A 22,451-nucleotide genomic window follows, 5' to 3' on the forward strand; every position below is an offset into this window, starting at 1 on the left:
TGAACAATCGCAAATGAGATGCTAAAAAGTTGTTCCTACGAGGGCTACGCCAAAAGTAGCTGAACTCATGTAAAGCTAGAGTAGAAAATATCTGCTTACGATAAACCTTCAAACATGGACATTCGATAGAAGCTTAGCCACAATATCTGCCGTTTTACACTATGGGAAGGGTTTTGTTAATACTATAAATACTATAAACATAAAAGTAGACCTAACATAGAAATAAATAAGTTTGTAATATAAACATTTAGCAAAATCTTAATCTCTATCGATGCTACTGTACAATGCCGAAATTTCCACCGTTGTACAACACTGCACTATGTCATTAGCTTTCCCAGCACTGAATAGCAGCTGTAATTGAGCACCGCTTCCATTATTAGTATGTATATTTACTATAAACCAAAAACAAGAACTTACAGATAATTAAATATTATACTATCTATTATAGACATTTTTAAAACGATTTACATTATTGTGTTTTTGTTTTGTTACTAGAACTGTTAAAACGACCCTCGCCTGCAAAAAAAAGAAACAATCAAAATTAAATGAGAATTGTTTTCTTTTTTTCTTTCTTTCACGCTTACAAGCTTGTACTCAAGTTGTCTGCACTTAAGTTAAGCTGCCGCAGCTTTGACAGGCCTTAACTTTATCTAGGCAGCAAACAAACAAGTCCCCAATGGAGAGGCAACCACTTGCCAACACAATATAAAAAAAGAAGAAAGTTGTCAAAAATCAAAGTACATAAAGTACAAATAAGCGCCGTTGCCAACTTTTTTTTCGGGCCTGAAAACTTGCCGTAAATGTCAAAGTAAAATTTAAGTGGGGAAAATACGTTTGTTGGCAAGAATGTGACGCCCTGTAAAGGATATGTAGCTGTGTAGGCGTTACCATGGGCACATCCTGTGGCTGTATCTTTTGGGACGGTCGACTTTACAACCATGAGACAATTAAAAGAACAAACAGCTTAGGCTGAGGCAAAGGAAAGACACGAGCACAGCTCACATTACAAGCACAAGAAGAACACAGACAGAAGGTGCCACAGCTTGTGGCAACATATGCAAATATACACACCCCTCTCTCTCACCCTCTCACTTATCCTCTCTCTCTCTCACACACTCTGAGTGTTTAGTCAAATTGTGCAATTGTTGCCCGGGATAACAAACAGTATGTAAAAGCCGCATTTAACACGTGTGGCACGTATTTCATTTTGAAAAGCCGAACCCAAACCCTAAAAACTTGTCTGGTTAGTTAAGCGAGAAGCAATGAACCTTGGGCATCTCAACGTGCCACACGGCGTATGCGTAACAATGCCCAGCACCCAGTTGACAGGCGGAGCGCTAAGAAAAGCTGTGACACGTAGTGTATGAGCAAAAAATGGGTGTGTGGGCGGCAGCAAATTGTGACAGCGAGCGTGCAACAAAGGCCGATTGTGGCACAAAGCAGGCCACAAGCTTGCAGTGCCTGCAGCCTGCAGCCTGCCGCTTACAACGTGGCACAAACACATTTCAGTGCAGCTCAAGGTGAAGGCAGCTGCTTTGACCTTTAACCCGCACTAAATTCAGCTCGAGCAGCTCGTAAGCACCTTGTCTGTGGTTTATAAATTATTCCATTTGGGTTCCTTAGCCCGCTCAAAAGGATGCCCCAGGATAGCGAAGCTCAAAAAAAAAACCAAGAATATAAACGAAAATAAAACATGTGCTAAATAAATAAATTGCCTGTGTGCGCGTAATCTGCAGCAACAACAGCCATTTCTATCAATTTTTTATGCTCTTCAGGAAGTTGGAGTTGGAGTTGGCCAAGCTATTTGCTCAGCTGCCCGCGTCCTGACATAATCTCCAACTGGGACAGGATATGCTCTCTGCTGTGACATTGAGTTTTGGGGCTTTAAGCAACTGTTGCGGACATGTGTATATAGTACATATTCATTTATATACACATCCTGTGGCGCATTTCCTGTGCGCTGCTGCACGTTTACTGCTCACATTTTATTTGATATATTAGCTACTATTTTGTGTGCACTTCAAAATCTTCAAATGCGCGCGTTCCATATAAATCAGCACGGCACACTCTCAAATATATATGTATATTTATATGATGCATTACCATGACAGCTCGACAGTTGAGAATTTTGCGTATTCGCATTTCAAAGTGCTTTTGTATACCATGATATACGGTTTGTTAGCCCTGACGTTGCCTGGCCCGATAGGCGACAACTTAAACATGGGTTTCTGCTTTGCGGCATGTTCAATGTGCCGTATACGTAATATCATATTTTTTTCGGCTTGCCTGGCTGCAGCTTTGCGCCTTACGTTGATTTATGTGAATACAATTTCAATTCAAATTTGACAATATATATTTAAATGCCAATAAAAGAAGCTACTTTTGGTTATAATAATAAAAATATGCTCAGTTTTTGTGTGGGAATTGCATTATATATCAAGGCAGCTCATTAAATACTACAAATAAATAAATAAATTATAAATGCACTTAACCAATGCATAATTCACAGAGAATAGCAATTATTTTAGCGCATTTAATCTTTTCTTTTTGCTTAGCTTGTTATTTAATTTTTATACCCTGAACCCATTAAAAATGGGTATAAGGGTATATTGTATTTGTGCAAAATCCAAATGTATGTAACAGGCAGAAGGAATCTTCTCCGACCCCATTAAGTATATATATTCTTGATCAGCATCAATAGCCGAGTCGATTTAGCCATGTCCGTCTGTCTGTCCGTCCGTCTGTCCGTCCGTATGTATGAACGCAAGGATCTCAGAACCTATAAGAGCTAGATGTAGGTGCTCCCAGTGTCTGCGCAGATCGAGTTTCTTTCCGATAATCGATAACTTACTCCGTTTCCAAGCAATCGATAAAAATCGATATCGATATCCTGTTTTTTGGGCAATTTTGGTAAATAATAAAAGCTAGAGTCACCAAACTTGACATATAGCTTCTAAAATAGAATTTTTACATATATGCATTTGATGTTGGAAGAAGAGGGTTCAGGGTATCCCCTAGTCGGGAGCTCCCGACTAAAACCTCTTGTTTAATATTTTTTCTGTGCGTTCTTTGTTATATTTAAATCCAACTAAACGGGCCGTAAACGCAAATATTTGTCTGTAAAAAAAAGTGGACAAAGCATAAAATGAATTCAACAATCAAATTATGCCCAAGCAATTGTCAACAAAAAAAAGGGAGGGAATTACGCAAAGTTGTTGCATTTGCATTGCTTTTGTTTTGGCATTTTAAAAAAGCATTTTGTTGATTAAAGCCTGCTGCAGCAGCGCATAAACTGCATTTGGCTGCAGTTGTGCAACAGCTCGAGCAAATCCCTTGCTTATGTCCTTTGTGAAATTGTTAAAATACAACAGCTGTTCCCAAAGGAAAACAAACAACATGGCAAAATATATTCAATTGAGCCGTTGTAATATTTTTACAGAGCAAACTCCAGTGTTGACAATGCCTTCAAAATGAATATCTAGCCACGCATATAAATGGCAAAAAATACAAATGCGATAAAAATAAACAGAAAAAAACAGTTGTCGGAAGCAAATCGAACTTGAAATGGCCTTAAAAAAGACGTGGACAATGCGGGGATAGCTATAAAATGAAAGATACTTAAGGCTTATATACTACTCTACAAATGTCAAGTTTGGTAACTCTAGCTTTTCAGACCTATGAGATTTAATCAAAGACTAGGATTGTGCTAGTGCGCGGCCACTAGTAAGACCTTTGTTCAACATTACAAGCCTCTAGCTCTTATAGGTTATGTAATCTTTCTCTTCAATAATACGGTCAGACGAAGGGAAAGACAGACGGAAATGCGGACGGACAGACAGACGGATATGGCTAGATCAACTCGGATATTGCTGCTGATCAAAAATATATACACTTTATGGACTCACAGATGCCTTCTTCTGCCTGTTACATACATTTGCACAAGCCCAATATACCCTTTTTAACCATTTCCAATGGGTTCAAAGTATAAAAATAGAACAAAAAATCGATTTTTTTATAGCCAATTTGAAATACTCTTAGCTAAAACGGACAGTGTATAAAAAATGCCCTCTGCTGGCCACATTGTGGGATCAGCTCGGCAAAGATATATACATTTATTTGCTATAATACCACCGACAAGGTCGTGCAGCTACTCAGTTTTTATGATTGTTGAAAAACACACAAGCACTGAAATTAATGCTATTCTTTTAATTGCATTTAATGGGCGCGTGAAAAGTGTAGCGATTGTTTGTTTAGGCAAGCATACGCTTTTTTTTACGCACATAAATCACAGGAAATGCTTTTGCGGCAATGGCAAAGCGAGATTTTATGATTTATGTGCCCAATAAATTGGAAATAAAAGTGATTTATATATACATAAGTGATAGAAGAAGAAGTGCTCGAAAGATTTGCCATAAACTATACATAGATGTTGAAAGTTTTGACAGCCAACGAATTGAAAATAACACACAGCACACACACACACACACACACATACACGCATACAATCTCATCATGAAACCAATGTCATGTGTGCGAGTTTTCATTACTCATACGTCACGTGTGCGTCTGGCGGAAATGCGTTGCGGCTGTCAATGAGAAGCCGTTGGCGAAAGTTATCGAAAGTTTGCGTCATGCGAAATGCAGGTCGAAAGCCAAAACAAATTTAATGCGCTTCAGTAGGTTCTGCTCTTTTTTTTTTATTTTTAATATGTGCCACAATTTTCTTCATATGTGTGTGGCACATAAAAGAGAAAAACGATTTTAACATTGTTTTTCACTATGCGACGTGCTTTTGCATGGCCAAATAGATGCTGAGCATCGGCTCGAAATGCTCGTACATTTGCTGTTTTATGCATTGGACTTGCCACATTTATTGAAGTTGCCGCGCAGCCTCTCCCGCCCCCTCTCCTTACCGTTCCAGCAAAAAATACACACGCAATTTGCGCTGCTTACATGCGAGCTGATGAGTGTTTGCCTCATGCCTTGGCCTAGACATTTTTTATTGCTAATTTCTGTTATTGCCTTGCGTGCGGCCTGTGTGTACACTCGTAAAAATATTTTTATTAGCACAAGGCGCTCTGACACGCCCCCCCCCCCCCCCCCCCCCCCCCACCTCCCCACACCACACCACAGTCATCCCCTGCCATTACGCCCACGCGAAACGAACGCGCGCTGCAAAGTATGCTATGTTATTTTTTTTTTGCGCACATTCAACATACGCTCGCTATCAATAGCTCAAGTTTTGGCTTTATATTGGCCTGTCGCGTTTTTTTTTTTGTTAATACTCTACCTTAGTTACAACACAAGCCACGCCCCCTGCTTCCGCTCTTAACTTTTTGCCACACCTTTTTTGGCTTTTGGCTTCAGCGCTTAACTTTGTCGCCCCGTTGGACTCGTAAAACTTAAGTGCTGCCAGGCCGAAATTTGCGCCCTTCTCTGCCAACAAATTGGCAGCACTTTTATGCCAGCTAATAACCAAATTTGTCTGCTCAGCTCTAATAAATATATAAGCCCGCATTATCAAGTTGCAAGTATTTTTGTTGTTGTTGTTGTGGCCATAAAACGTTTACACTTTTATGTGGAATGCAAAGTGTTGCGCATACAAATGCAGCCGTATTTTGCCAACATTACCCACACACACCCCCCCCCCCCCCCCCCCCCTTTCCCCATCTTGGCACTCTATCAGTTTGTTTGGCACTTTTCACAATACATTTCTGTGCGCACTTTCTCGCTGTTGCTTTAAGTGCTGACTGCAATTTGCCTAAGCGATAAGATTACCCGCAACTACGAATGTGTGTGAGTGTATACGTGCGTGTGTGTATGTGTGTGTGTGTTTTTCGCAGCTATTATCAGTTAACGCCAGCAATTGCACCTGGCTGACTGAGCTGATGCTCCAAGTTCTATCGTGCTGCCACGCTTGATTGCAGCTATGTTCTGTGCCAAACACCCCTCCCGCACCCCTCTCTTGTGCCAGCCCCCCTGCAATTTACAGTGGCTTCGCAAATCTGTGCTCAGCTAACTGGATTTCAACTGCCTGTTGACTGTTGCGGCCATTGATGTTCTTTGTTTCGGACTATTTGGCTCGCTTCGCATCCGGCTCAGCGCCTTATCGACGGCTGCAAGTTGTGTGTGCGTGTGTGTGTGGTCGCATATTTACTCAGCACTAGACACAGCTTGGGCTTTGGTGTGCGTGTGTGTATGTGCGTGTCATAGTGTATAGTCAAACTTATTTGTCAGTTTGGCCAGCTGCCTGCACTTGAGAAGAAATTTCATTTGTCATTTGTAAAATTCAATCGAATACTTCGAAAAAGTTTTCAGCAAGAAAATTCAATTAAAATTGAAGACATTTCCTTAACTTAAATGACATAATTTAACAAATTTTTTGTTTTCAAATTAGTCGTAAGTTATTTCTTAAACAGAATTTTGACTTTTGACAATAACAAGTCTTAAACAAATTACAATTAGTAGACCAACTAATATTATTTATAAATTAACTGTGACTGAGACATCACAAAGCAAAGGAAGAGTTCTAAGCAAACTTTTGGATTTAATATTCTTAAGCTCGCAGTGCCGACTGTCTTCTGTGCACATAAACTGAATCGAATTGTTAACAACTCTTATGGACTATTTACTACGCTCTTAGTTAAGCATTCCGAATGCCATTTAAATATATTTAATTTATGGTGCACATTTGCTATAAACATTTCGTAAGCTACCTTAAAAATTAATTGCATACTTTTGGGTGGTTTCAATTAAAACGCTTGACTGTATAAGGAAAACGCATTAAAATAACAAAATGAATAAATTGTGCATGTGTTAAGCGCACATCCACACACCTACACACACACACGCAAGTGCGCTCAAGCCGAACTGGCCACAAAACCAATTAAATTGTGGCTCAAACGAACTGTAAAACACAAAAATATGCGCGCATGCAATGAAGCGTGAGCAGCACACACACACACACACACACACATGCAAACACATGTATGCACACATATTTATATGCACTCGAAAGTTATGAAAGGCTTGCCTAGATTTTGGAGTCGGCCATTGGGTCGGCGCACATATTAAAAGCCAGCATGTGGCACCAAAAACTAATTGCAACAATTTTTGCTTCGTTTTGCAGCACTGTTTTCTCTGAATGCAGCAGCCGCACCATGGCTGAGCAGACCAGCAACAGCAGCAGCAGTAGCAGCAGCAGTAGCAGCAGCATCAGCAGCGGCAGCAGCAGCGGCAGCTCGCACATTGCCGCCGAAAGTGGACCCGATTTTGATGCACTGCGCGCCGCGTGCAATGCGCGCTTGAATAGCAGCCACCAGTTGACAGGTAAGCGTAGACATGCCACATGCCACATGCCGCATGCCACAGCATACAGTTCGCTTATAAACTCGTCTCTTTAGGTTCCTACTGTGCCGGCACTTTTGATGGCTGGCTCTGTTGGCCCGACACGGCCGCCGGCAGTTCCGCTTATGAGCTGTGCCCGGACTTCATCACCGGCTTTGATCCGGCGCGTAAGTGCCGCAATTTTGTTTGTTTTCACATTTGTTGTTGTTGTTGTTGTTGTTGTTTATTGACTGCCACAAAGCAGCAGCCGCTTTTGGCCAGTTCTGATTTTGACAAGCAGGCCAAACGAGAAGCCAAATATCAAACAGAATTTATTAAAGAAATAAGCAACGCACTCAAATGTCAGGCGCAAGAATACAATGGAACGGAAACGGAAATGCTGCATGGCAGCGCCCCGAGCAGGCCCACACACACATACACACATGCACACATACAACACACAAGCGTACACAGCTTACTCACACATGCGTAAATAAACCGCAAAGCAAACCCCACCTGGTTTGCTAATTGGCCGCATTCCCTTACGTGGGCGAGCTTTAGGCCGCATTTCCGTTTCCGCTGCTCTGGAATTAAAGCATATGTTTATTTTTTTCTTAAATAATCCCTTAACTGCTTTTAAAAGCCGCGAACAAATCAATTTTTTTAAGCTTTGATTTAAGTACACACACACATACACACACACACACACACACACATGCATAGACTTCGTGTCTGCTCTGGCATTAAGCAAACGCTTATTTTGTTGTTGTATTTTCTTTTCTGCTTCTTGAAAATACTTATATGTACATATTTGCCAGTCGAGTACCTCTGAGCCGCAAAGGCTGTTGCGGCTTGCTGTTTTTTCGTCAGGTGGAAATCAATACCGAACTGAAGTTTCGTTCGAAATATGTTTCTTATGCTAGGGAAAAAAAACCTGATGAAAAGCGAAAAACAAACAGCTTATAGCAGAGCATTGTTCAAGTTTTCAAGTATTTCAAAGTAATTTGTGCAAGCTCTTCAGTCAAGTTCTTGTAAAATACACCAACTAATACTCAGCCACAAGACAAAGTCAAATAAAAGCCAGAAACTTGCCCAAAAGCCAATAAGACGAGTGCCACTTAAATATTGAATTATTTTAATAAAACAGCTTAACACCGAAAAGCTATAGAAATTAATTTGCAATATGCCAAAAGTCAGCGTTGAGTTTGTAATGCAAAACTATTGTTAAAATTGGAAAGAAACACGTGGAATGTTTATGAATTGGAATTATATTTGATTGATATATAGATAGTACATTAAGTATATGTGGCAGATGCTTTACGCACATAGTTTTATGGCGACATACAGCCGTAATACATCCATGATATATAAAGAGTTATACTTTAATAATAATTCGAGTGCATAATAGTGTAAGGAACTGACAGAGGCTCTGCTGCTGCGTAAAGTCTAATCATAGAAAGCTGACTGAAGAAAACAAACGGAGAGAACAATAGTACAATATTTTGATGCAGTTATCAAAGGGTCAAATTAAACTGATGAAAGTTTTCAGAAGTCAGTCTCCCCGCGCTGTTGAGACGAACAGAATTTAGCAATGTATATATTTTGCTTGCTAGCTAAAGACAATTTAACAGCAAATCTATTTACTAAACACTTACTTAACTAATTAATTAGAGTATTCAAAATAGCTACAGGCATTGCCTTAGTACGATTATCGTATTATTAACTCAACTTACACACATTCACACAGCATTAAACACACCCACAACCACGCACACCCACAATATTAAATAAGCTATCAACACACACACAGCATTAAATGAACTATCCATACCTAGCTTTCCACTTAAAGCACATTTTACAAAATACAAAAATGTTCACATTTCACGCTATCAAAAACAAAGCGCGCTTAATTTGAACAGCAAAACAGCACGCGGTTTCCGCTTTAATTAAATAGATATATTCCGAAAATTCAGAATGGAATATCATAAACCGCAAATACGAAGAACTTCGCGAATTAGCCAAGCGTATTCCCGGTTGTGTTTTTGTTAGACAACAACAACAGGGCGCCGAATTTGTATACAATAATAATGAATTATGCAAAACTGCGTTTAATTGTTTATGCAGCGAAAAACAACAAATTTAATGAAATATTAAAGACATTTAAAAAGCACATATGCAACAAACGCTTTAATATTCACAATCAAGTGCTGTGCGGCAGCAATTTATGGCATTAATTGTGTGGCATGTCGATTGTTGCATGAAACGGGGCCGGGTCACGCCCACAGCGACCATGCAACAGCAACATCTCGTGTCTGAGCGAAAGTTGAATGACATTTTTGTGTGTTGTTTGTGGCAAAAGAAATATATAATAATATATGTACAAATATGACATGGCTAGCACTAGAGAGGGGCGGCTGGGTCGGGCAGCGGGCAGGCGGCAGGGGTTGTGTCGTGTTTAACAATAAGCAAATGTGGCTTACAGCACATTTGGCTTATGACTCGTTTTTTGGCCAGCAGCTCGCCTGTGGCTGAGACAGCGACTGCGGCAGCCGGCAGCGCCTCGGGGTCGCCAGATTGTACAAGATTATGTGCTTTGGCAATGCGCCGCCATTAACTTTTATGGCACTTCCGTTTGGGCGGATGTGGCAGTAGCAGTAGCTGTAGCAGTAGCAGTCGCTGTGGCAGTAGCAGTAGCTGTGGCAGTAGAAGCGGCAGCAGCAGCAAACATTTTTTGTTGTCTTATTTACCACACAGAGCGTATACGTGATTTTTTTGCGACTCTGCGTGCCAAATGCCGATAAAAAGGTAAACCCAAAGAGTGAAAAAGAGAGAGAATAAGTGCGAAAGGGATAGCGTGAGCATGCATTGCTGACAGCGCTTCACCTGTTAAATTCCCAACAGAACAGGCAAATGCCTGAGCTCGTTTTTTGCCCCATTGACCAAGAACACAATTCGATGGCCTTAACAATAGTTGTCGCTGCTGCAAGTATTTGTATGTGTGTGTGTGTGTGTGTGTGTGTGTGTGTGTGTGTGTGTGTGTGTGTGTGTGTGTGTGTGTGCGTGGCAAGCGTTTCTTTCAACAATTTCGATAACAATTTAACAATAGCACGACAATTGCATAACTCAACTTAGCCAAGGCATTGTCGCATGCTGCAGACATTCCAAACTTTCAAAGGAAACGATTTTTATGGCCAATTTCAATTTCAACCTATTTGGGGCATTGTTATTATTATTATCAATATTGTAGCTATCATTATATAAGCGCATTATCCACAAGATTGTAAGGATTTGCCTTGATAGTAGTGAGAAAAAATAAACTATGTCAAAGTAAAGTTATTTTTAATAATATTAAATAGGGGTTATTATTATTTAGTCAACCTTTAGTTCCGGTAAAATGTCATCTAACCACAGCCTTGACTACATATGGATATATTTTAAACGGAACCAATTAAATTTTAAACACAATCAATTAGTTGCGGCTTAATCGCTTACGTGGCGTATACGCAATCCACGTTTTAGTTAAATGCAAATGCAATTTATGGGCGGGCCCCAAGCAAATAGTTGCCGAAACGAAAATTTAATTAAAATATCATTTTACATAATCCATGACAAAATTCCACATCGGGCAATTAAATTTTATACCCTTTGAAAGTCGGTTAAAAAGGGTATTAAGTGCTTTGTGCTTAGATGTGTAACAGACAGAGGAAGGCAACTCCGATTCCATTAGGTATATATAAAGTCAATCTAGCCTAGTCCGTTTATCTGTATGCATATCGGAGTTAGGGAAATTTTCATTGTATATACTTCCCTTGTCCGCGCAGATCTAGTTTCATTCAAAGCTCGATAACTTGTCATAAAATTGTAAGAAATCGGTATCGAAAACCTGCATATCGATAAGAAAACAAGTTTTTGTGCATATCATGAAGCTTAACAAAGCTAGAGATAACAATCTCGCTATGTAGACTCTTGTTTAGTCAAGACAGATCCAATATATATAGATACTATATATATCAATATATATATTACTCATCTGGAACTGTGTATGAACGATTCGATCTATCAGAGCTAGAGAAATGTTGATTGCCCACGCCGATCTAGTTTCTTTTGAACAACCGATAACTTTTCCGCTATCAAAAATCTGTTTTATGAGCATATCTCGAAGCTTATAAGAGCTAGGGACAACAAGCTTGCGGATCCAAGAAATATATCTGTCTGCGTTTTCGCAAAAAATTGCCTTCGAGGCATTGTCTTGAGCCAAGAAAGTCTTTTTTCAAGAAAGTTTCTTTAGACACTAAGCATGAGTATCCCCTGGCCGGACACTCCCCACTTAAGCACACTTACTTGTTTTAATTAGTGTATTTAAGCTACAGTTAATTAGAGCACACCTATAATCGAGCTTATCAAATTGTAAAATGATTAAAATGCAAACACGCTAATTCGCAGGCTATGCGCACAAGGAGTGCGGCGAGGATGGGGAATGGTTTAAGCATCCGCTGACCAACAAAACCTGGTCAAATTACACCACCTGCGTGAATCTGGACGATTTGGCGGTAAGATTTTAGCCTTATATTCTATATGAGCTTGCAACACAATTAACGCACAATTCTCATTTGCACAGCGTAATCACAATGTCAACCTGATCTACGAGGTGGGCTACAGCATCTCGCTGCTGGCCATACTTCTATCGCTGGCCATCTTGAGCTATTTCAAGTAAGTGTAATTAATTAGTGCCTTAATATAGATTACTTAACGCTGACAGCCTAATAAACTACTATTTAACTCGAATGATCCGTCTTTCATGTGTTTCCCCTTTCATTCATCGAAAACCACTCAGAGCTAATGAGCCACATTTGCCAGTTGGCGTTATGGTTGCTTTGGCGCTTGGCGCCAAATTTTATTGTTTAACAAAGATGCCAAACGCTTCTCTAATCAAGCTCTGGCAACCTGCGCATGTGTGCGTGTGTGTGTGTGTGTCTGTTCATTGCACTTTTACTTACTTGCGCCCATTTAATCCGCCACACTTGACGTCGGAAATGAGAAAATATTTGCTTTCTTTCGCCCTTGCCGCCTTTCCGCCTGCCCTCCTGTTCTCCCGCTCTCCTGCCTGCTGTGTCGCACATCAACTGGGCATTAAATTGTGTGTCTCTTCTTCAAGCAGGATATCGATTAATTTCCACTTGTCTGCAGCACAATTAGTGCTCTTGGCTTGTTTATTATCAGCTCAGACAAAGCGAGAGACAGCCTGACAAGGCAGCTAAACTTTGGCTAAAGCGTTTTAAATTTGTGTACAAAAGACAAATAGAATGCTTGGCATAATATGTGATGAGCATTTTGCTTAGATATGATCCCAACTATTTGAATATGGGTTATTATTTAAGGCAAAATTTAATCACATATTCTAAGAGTTAAGTGCAGAGTAGTAAGATAAGCTATCCCAAGTTCTCGGATAAATTATTTAGAGAATAAATAAACTTTGGGCGCAGCATCAATTTAAAGGTAATGTAGTTAGGGAAAAAATCACTTTAATTGAGCCAAAGTTGTGGCAAAAATCCAATCAAGCCTTTGTTGGCAACATATTTGAGTCCGGGCAGGTTCCAATATTTCTATGTTCATCCATTTGGAGCAAAACTGATTTAAATATTATTGTAGTAAAACCTACAAATTGTTGGCATTACGGTCACATATTCCAAAGAAATGCTGGACAATGCATACAAAGAGCTGGACACAATTTGCATGGCATGCATTAATTCACCAGATTCAGCAAGATTTCATTAATATGCAGCTTGGTCTTTGGCCAGCTGCCAAATGCAGCCGAATTGAACAAAACGAAACGAAAACGGAACTAAATAAAACTGAGGTCAATGTTGACATGCGAGTGAACCCGTACACCCCTTTTTATAGCCTTTCTCTAACAGCGCCCATTTTGCCGTGTGAAATGCAAATACGTGCTTTCTTTTTTGTAAATGCATGTCAATATTTGGGAAAACAAATAAACGAGTTTTGGTCTGAAAAAAAAAAAACATTTGCTAAAACCACACAGGAAACTCTGTGTAAATGCAGCAGTTGAGAGTGCTCGACTGCAAGATGCCCTGCAGCTAGTCTCGTATATGCCATAGATATAGATCATATAGATCATATAGATCATATAGATCATATAGTTCATATAGATCATATAGCTCATATAGATCATATAGCTCATATAGATCATATGGATCATATAGAGCATATACATCATATATGTCACAGAGAGCATAAAGATTATACAGTTCATATAGGTCTCAAGACGTCCGATCAGCTTCAAACTCATTTTCAAAGATCTTTGACAAAATTAATTTTATAGGTGCCACGGGCAGGGTCGGGTTATACCCATAAGTATCCTATATAGACATAGGTCAAAATCTCCCCATAATCTCCCCATAATCTGGTGAAAACTCAACCGATTTTCAAAAGTTTTGTCTTTTTCTCCCATCAATTATATAGATCACACAGATACAGCATAGATAAGCAATCACCAAATGTTATGGTTAGATATCACCCACAATAAAGCCCACATCAGACGCGTTTCCTTATCAAATACTTCGTTTCTACCGTTTACCTGATTTAATCAAATATCTGTTGCTTATTTGCAGATCTTTAAAATGCGCCCGCATCACGCTGCACATGAATCTGTTCAGTTCCTTTGCGGCCAACAGTTCGCTGTGGCTCATTTGGTATCTGGTGGTGGTGCCCAATACGGAGCTGGTGCAGCTCAGCCCGGTAAGCAAAGAGGGATAGGGAGAGAGAGAGCGAAGGGAGGGAGATGCCGGACCTCCCTTCTGTTTTAAACCCAACCATATCTGACTGTAACTTTTCAGGGCTATTGCGTGGCGTTGCACATCATTTTGCACTATTTTCTGCTGACCAACTATTCGTGGATGCTGTGCGAGGGCTTCTATTTGCACACGGTGCTGGTGGCCGCGTTTATATCGGAGAAAAAGCTAGTCAAATGGTTGATTGCCTTCGGCTGGTGTTCGCCGGCCATTGTGATTTGCATCTATGGACTGGCTCGTGGATTTACTGGGAGTTGGGAACAGAATCTGCAGTAAGTGCATAAACATGGCGTCAGGCAACTGAGCATGTGTGCGTGTGTGTAAGTGTGTGCGAGTGTGTGTGAGTGTGTGCGAGTCTGTGTGTGTGTGTGTCTAGCTAAATTGATTGTGGACACACGCATACATGGAACATGATGATGATTTGCAAACTGAAATCAAATCAATTGTAAACCAGCTCGTTTGCAATTCATTAGATGACAATCTGCTCAGATTCACTTAACCCCCCCGCCCCCTCTCTGTCTTCCCCTCTCTAGCTGCTGGATGACCGACACGGACTTCAACTACATTCTGATAGTGCCCGTCTGCATTTCAATCTTTCTCAATTTGCTGTTCCTCTGCAATATTGTGCGCGTCGTTCTGCTCAAGCTGAACGCCCCGGCGAGCATTCAGGGCAGCTGCGGACCCTCACGCACCGTTCTGCAGGCATTTCGGTAAGTTCGTCCATAAACAAAGTGTTCTTAAAAGGACTTCAATTCAATAAAAAATAAAAAAAAAAATATGGTATTTTGGGACGAAAACAAAAGGCCGACTCGCCCGCGGGCCGTATGCGTAATCAACTTGTTTTTCTACAGCATCATTTTTCTGTTGTTGTTTTTCATTCGTTTCGCATTTTGCTTGGCTACGTTCGAAAGTTTTATTTTGCTTCATTTTACATTTTAAATTACGCATACGCCGCGTTGACTTGCATTTTAATACGCTCGTCGACAACGAATTATACATAAATACAAGTATTATTACAATGCTCCCTCACGCTTGTCTCTCTCTCTCTCTCTCTCCCTCTCTCTCTCTCTCTATTTCCGTGTCGCCTTGTGCAGAGCTACGCTGCTGCTGGTGCCCCTGCTCGGCCTCCAGTATATGTTAACGCCGTTTCGTCCTGGTCAGGAGCATCCCTTGGAGTATACATACCAAGTCATCTCGGCGTTTACGGCCTCATTTCAAGTAAGTAATTCCTTTATTTTTGCCATTGCTATTTTACCCCAAAAGCCAGAGTTGGCTCGACTGTTTGAATTTTATATATTTTTGTGCTAATATAAGCTGCGAGCAGGCTTTTCAGAAATCTATATTTTATCGGAAATTAATATTTAATAATAAAAAGTAGCTGGGATCATTTTTGACTACCTTCTCTCTTCCTTCTCCCTTCACCTTCCCTTATTTGCTCTCTGATATTTATTTCAATTTTATAAATATTAATATACATTTATTTTGATTAACTTTAATGCTGTTACACAGGGCATCTGCCAGCCCATCAACTCAGCACAGCTGCACCTTTTAGACAGGTTCTAATATTATTTTATGGCCCCGCACACAGGTTGAACACTTTATGCTGTTAGTGTATGTAAATTTCTATCTCAGCTGCTTGGCCTTTAACTTAAATCCGAAATCTTGGTATTTGCGTGTAGCAAAAAAAAAATATATGCCTATTTAATTGGCCAAAAATGTGCAGGTTGTGCCAACAGATATTCACCATAATTTATGTTAACAAGCCAAATACCATGTCAGAGCTTGTTTATTGGGAAGTCAACCCCCAAACCTTAATCATAAGCCATAAGCCATATCAATGCTTGAAGCCTGCGTGCCAAATTATTAATATGCCAGGCACATGCTCGCAGAACTCCCCAAAGCACGCAAATCTCAGCTCATTTAACTGCGACCGAGTTGTGACTCAGCAGGGTTATCGGGCGGGTAGAGGGGGGAGGTGCTTGGAATCAATATGCAAACACGCTGAGTGAAAATTTGATTTTGTTATTTTGTTGGATATTCTGTTAAATTTGATTTGGAAAACCAACGACAAACGTTTAAAGTAAGAGTACAAATAAAAGCAAAAACACACGCATAAAACCAAATCGAGCTGCAACTCATTTTCAGCTGTTCTTTTAGTTTCAACACAAATAAACTATAAAAAGCTGTTCGACAAAACCCGGGGCGAAAAAAAAAAATATATATATATATATATATCTTCAACACGCCGAAGATTTAATACCCTTCTAAGCGAGTAAAGTAAAGCTCGTAAATACTGAGTTTCATGAAAATATCTTGGTAAATAGAATCTTTTGCCTTAGAAAAGCTCATTTTTCGACCGATTCTTTCTATTGAGCTATACAATTATATATATATATATATAATTATATATAATCATGCCTATGGTAGCTAGACCATATAGTATTCCGATCCGATATATACCTCTTCCAACAGAAAGACGAACAGGAGGACATTCGAACAGTCGAGCATGGCTATATAAACTCGACTGTTGATGCAGATCTAGAATTATATACTACCATAGAGATGTATCCTCCTATGCATTACAAATTACATGATAAAATTATAATACCCTCCATAAGGGTATAAAAATACGAACTAAATTCCAATGTCTGCAGTTGCTGCACATAAAAAAAAAATCTAAATTCTCATGTGCTGCTCTGCGCCTGGGGGCGTGGCTGCTGAACACGCTGCAGTTGAATTACAGCTTCAAGACTAACAAATGGAACAGAGACTGCAGTAAAATTGCACTAAAAGGGCGTACGAGGGTTCGATCCTTAAAGCACGAGCTGAGTGTGCTGGCGTTGAGCCCTACGAGTTATTCAAGCAATTATCTGCAGAGCATTTGCTCCGAATTGTAGACTTTAGTTTCTTAGATAACTTATATATTTATTGAATGAACTTTTAGAGGCTCTTAATACGATTATAATATAATATAATAATTATTATTAAAAGTAAGCTTCCTTAACTAGAAGATACCCTCTTACACGATTGACGACGCGCCAGGGTATTAAGAGACAATACGCTGTTTATCTGTGACTTTTCTTCACTCGTTCGCAGACAAAAAAACACAAAAAACAAAACTGAGAAAATAAACTTGGAGTGACAAATTCAGAAGCAAAATACTTTTGCACAAATGTATTTAAAGCCAGTAAGCAGCAACTTTTTATTATTTTATTTGTTGTTGTCGCCCCGCAAATTGTAAAGTTTACTTCAACTGGTAAGAGGCACTTTTTTTGTGCCCCGTACGGATATAATTTCGGATTTATTGTGGCAGCTGCACAGTGCGCGACTCTCGTAAAAGATTGGGTACAACTTTTAAGAGCCATAAAGTCCATATTATTAAGTTTACTTGGGTCTGCACTAAGAACCGAAACTCCAAATGCGTCTAAGCAGAAAGAAGCATAAGAACTGCGGGATCTGCGCTTTTTTGGGGACTGTAAACAACAAGAAGGTGAAATATTTATCATAGACAACGCTCAGTCCTTACATTACATAGATTTTGGGGTAAACAATGAAACTATGCCATGAAATGTAAGCCGGAAATATAAATTGAAAAGCTACAAGCATAGCTCCCGAGCTGGGTTATCTGCATAGCTAGAAATATGCTTTATTTTGGTTGGAAGTTTTTGAAGTGTCATTGTCATTGTCATTGTCATTGTCATTGTCATTGTCATTGTCATTGTCATTGTCATTGTCATTGTCATTGTCATTGTCATTGTCATTGTCATTGTCATTGTCATTGTCATTGTCATTGTCATTGTCATTGTCATTGTCATTGTCATTGTCATTCTAAGTATCATTATCATTTGCTTTATTATTATTTTTATCAATTTTATTATTATTATCATTATTATTAATACTATTATCATTATTATTTTAATTATTTTTTCTCAATTTTTTTGATTTCCTTAAGTTTCTTGCCACAGTTTAAGATTTTTTTTATATAAATCCGTTTAGATTTTCTTTTAGCCCTAAGCTAGCGAGCGAAAATTCCTCTGTTGATCACATAAATAAAATGCATCGCTCAATGCCACTTGCTGTGCTAGTGCCTCGGAATTTGCTGAATGTCAACAGTGCAGAAAATAAAAAACAGAAATAAAAAACACAATTCTCATGACGTTTATGAGAAGAGCTATGCAGTGCAATCAACAACAAACGCTGATATTATCTCTGAACAGCCAGTGCAATTAGAGCTAAAGTCCTCTAACAACAACAAATATTTAATTTAATTTTATTGTCAGGCACTTTTATATTTTCCCTTTACCCATCAAATGCCGCAGCTGGAATTCCAATAAAGCTTAAAAAAATAGATATATATATTTGCCGAGAACTTCAGAGGAGCATATAAAACGTATAGAACAGCTGCTCCTAAGTCCCTTTAGCAGCAGCTGCTGTTGTTATTTTTATATAAATTGAATTGAAAACTTTGGAGTAAGTGTCACATGCTCTTAACATGGCCCAAACGAGAGCACATTTGTTACCACTTTGACTGTCTACTTTGCTAATTAGTTTTGCAAACAGTTTGCACTTTTGCCTTCTCTAGTAATTAGCAAATCATCAGCTCAAAGAGAGAGCTGCATGTCATGCAGCAATCAGAACTGGTTATTACAGAGTATTACGAAGCAGCTACTCCTACTCCCACTCCTACTGGCCCCCGAACACTGCGGAACGGCGCTGAGTAATGGCTAACATCAGTCTGAATAATAACTAGCTAAATAATATTCAACCGACATAAAGTGAGCTCAGCTGCTGGAATTTTTAGAGCCAAGGGCGGGCGTATAAAAGAGAATAGGTAAAAGCCGCAGAAAATCTTTATAAATGCGTAGCCAGCAACAAAAGACAACATAAAGTGAATACAAAACAAACAAAAGTCCGAGTCGACTAGTAATTACTCTGTGGTCCGTTCTGGACCACAACTGAAAACAACTAAAATCAATTAAAGTGCCCGACTTGCAGATACCCTAAAGCCAGCGCTGAGTTGTCGTTATAAACATTTTAGCTTCCTTCTGTATATACATATAAGTAAAAACATACAACATACATACAAACAAAATACTATGTTTGGTGGAGTACAGTCTTGCTTAACTTCGGTGCTTAAAGTCCGATCTTTATGAAATTTGAAGTACATACATCTGACACCAAAATGTGATTTTATACCAAGGAGCAAGGCTCTTGCTTAAAAAATGCCTGACTTATTCAAATAGTAAAATATGCTTAATCTATGCGTACGAATAGCTATAATATAAAGCTTTTATAATTTTATGCTAATGCTTAAAAAAACAAGTCTCAAAATGAAAACAAGTAAGCATCACGTATTTAGGACTCAAGCCTTAAGGCAGGTCATCATAAGTCTATCCAGCTGGTAACAAAGATTAACATGAACTAGGCAAAAATATAGCCACAACGGTTCCAAGATAAAGATAGACATCCCATTCGTATTGAAAGTTTACATGGCTACCTTTTATTAAAACCTTTTAGGGAATTTAATGTTAAAGTTTAAGCTAGCTAACTCGCAATTTTCTATGTTGCAACTTCAAGAGCTAAATAAAAAGGCCAAAGAATGTTGTCATGGTATTTAGTAGGAGTCGCAGGACACTAAACTATGTGTGTTTGTGATTGAGTTAGGCAGCGTGCCAGGACGTGTGCATTGGCAATCAAATGAAGCCCTTTTGCCAATTTCATTTATATGCAGGCGATGTGTGAATAGGCAATCCCGCAAGCAGACCCTGCACGTACGCAACTATGCATTAGAGGCATAGGTAGACACCCACGCACAATCACAATTTATTCTAGACAAATGACAAACAACTCGAGCTCAGGCAGAAGCCAACTGACAACTGACAGATACGAGGCACAGCTACAGATACTTTTGGAGGGCACAAATACAGCTGCGTCAAATGAATTGGCAACTGTTGAGGCTGGCCCCAAATATGGCAAATAAACCTAATTGCATTAGACGCGGGCAGCCTTTTGTTCGGACATAAGCATAATTGGCTGACACTTGCACATGCCCCCAAATAAACATTAATTATATATGCTTTTTCTTTTCGGGCAGGGCTTGTGCGTGGCCACATTGTTCTGCTTTTTCAATGGCGAGGTGATTGCCCAAGTGAAGCGCAAATGGCGCACGGTCTGCTTCAGCAATCGACCAAGGACAAACTCCTATACAGCCACTCAGGTCTCGGTAAGATTTCTTATGAGCTTCACATGCTTTTGCCTATTTTCTTCTTCAAGATTAAAACAGCTCGGGTTACGGCGCGTATAAGTAATGCAAGCTAATGAATGCAATAACTGACACACACATATACATTATTAGCCTAGACACAAACACGCACACATTTAGCCTAGACACACAACCATTCACTAACTCTGTGTTTTCCTGCTGTTAAACGCATGTTAAGCATACGCACACTCACATACGTACACACACACACACACACACACACACACACACACACACACAGCGAACCGTTTAAAATGCAGCGCACCGTTTCCAACCTGCCAACCACCATGATAGCATATTCTCAGTTCTTTTGATTGTAGTTCGTGCGCTGCGGTCCGCCAGTGCCTGGCGAGGAGAAGGTATGACTAAAGGACTTGTCGGCATCGGCCAAGCGACGCTCCTCAGCGCCCCATCGCCCACATCAGCAACAACAACAACAGCAGCTGCAGCAGCAGCAGCAACAGTTGCTGGCACAGCAGCAGCGGGCGAGGAGCCAGAGCCTGGGCATGACAGGCGCCACAAGCAGCTCGTCCCGCCTTATCGATGGCTGGCGCCATAAACTGCGTTTGCTGCGGCGCCCGAGCGTGGACAATGCGCATCAGCGGCAGCCGCTTATGGAGGAAACAGCTGGCAATTCGCAGCCGCAAATGGCAGCCAATACGCAAGCGGAGGCGGAGGCGGACAGGCCGACGCTGATGACGACAATAGCAGAAGATGTCGCCGAAGCAGCAGCAACAACAACTGCAACTGCAACAGGAATAACAACAACAACAACAACAAACAATGCAACTGAACAGCGAAATGGCACGGGCATGGGTTTAGGATTAGTATCGAGATCGGGCTTAGGCCTCGCACCCGGTGTAGGTGTTGTCATTGTCAGCGTCGATGCGAATGACCAACAACATATTGCCGATGAGGCGCTCTAAGCAACACACACACACACACACACGCACACACACACACACACACACACACACACACAGACACAAACAAATCGAGTCACAAAGTTCTGTTACGAATTCTCATAGTCTAAGCCAATTTTAAGCATGCTACCCGCCCAAATAAATAACCATACTTGAAACTAGAAACCAAAACAAACGAAAATGCACCCCACCTAGAAAAAAAAAACAAAAATATATAAATAGTCGCCCGCCCTTCAGACCGATAAACAATGTTAAGCTATAGCAAATATCAATGCAAAGTTGCTTTAATAAAAGAAATAAAAAAACTTAAGCTAAACTTTTGTGCAGCTAAAGTCATAAAATCAAAACATAACTGTGCAAAAACGTTCCAAGTTTCAGCTCTGCAACTGTTTTACAGTTAGTTGTTGAACAACGTTTAAAAATATAATCATAATATTTATAACAGTGCTGCAAAACTGAAAGTAGACAGTTATCGATAACTATCGAATTAAAAATGTTCCGGTATTTATTTAATATACATTCTACTTTTGAAAATGTGTTAAACTTGCAATGTTATCGAAATATCGATAGACGTTATACACAAACTATCGATGCAAGCAAACGTTATCGATAATTATCGAAACACATTTTATGTTTGAAAATGTAAAAAGCTAACAATGTTATCGATGTATCGATAGCCCCTATGCATAAACTATCGATTTAAGCAACAGCTTTCCAACACTACAACTAAAATATATGTATTCTTAGACCTAAGCTAGATATCTAATAACAAAATTAACAAATATTGCAGATAAAGCGAAGCTCCGAATTTGGCACATTAAAAGGCGCTCCCAAATAAATATGCTGCATAAAAGTTGGCGTAATTGTTGTAATAACGAAATGTAACTAGCATTTAATTTACAGCGAACACATATTCAGAAAAGTAAACTATTATATGATTATTAAGAATTTATGTGGATATCAAATATCATTGTTGTCGTAAGTGTTATGTGTCTCTATAACTAAATAATCATGCATATGTGGCTATTTATCTATACATATATATTTATGTGGTAAGCTAAGCTTTCTAACATTTTTTAAGCGCTTTATGTTTTCGCTATTATAGACGAATGCTTCGAAATCTGTGTATAT

At 39.6% G+C, this 22,451-nt stretch overlaps 1 protein-coding gene across 1 annotated transcript; it reads left to right on the top strand.

Annotated features, from left to right (window-relative positions):
- The first annotated feature begins 7,160 nt into the window (after positions 1-7,160).
- Positions 7,161-22,431, top strand: LOC115760893 (calcitonin gene-related peptide type 1 receptor). The gene is given in 10 exon segments (XM_030702459.1): positions 7,161-7,329; positions 7,404-7,514; positions 11,770-11,876; positions 11,945-12,036; positions 13,956-14,082; positions 14,181-14,407; positions 14,669-14,845; positions 15,230-15,353; positions 20,230-20,358; positions 20,718-22,431. Coding segments are annotated over 10 exon segments (1,869 nt in total). The 3' UTR covers positions 21,324-22,431.
- The last annotated feature ends 20 nt before the right edge of the window (positions 22,432-22,451 follow it).

The sequence above is a fragment of the Drosophila novamexicana genome, unplaced genomic scaffold (assembly GCF_003285875.2).
Source record: "Drosophila novamexicana strain 15010-1031.04,08,12 unplaced genomic scaffold, DnovRS2.1 tig00000462-arrow-pilon, whole genome shotgun sequence".
Classification (NCBI taxonomy): Eukaryota; Metazoa; Arthropoda; class Insecta; order Diptera; family Drosophilidae; genus Drosophila; species Drosophila novamexicana.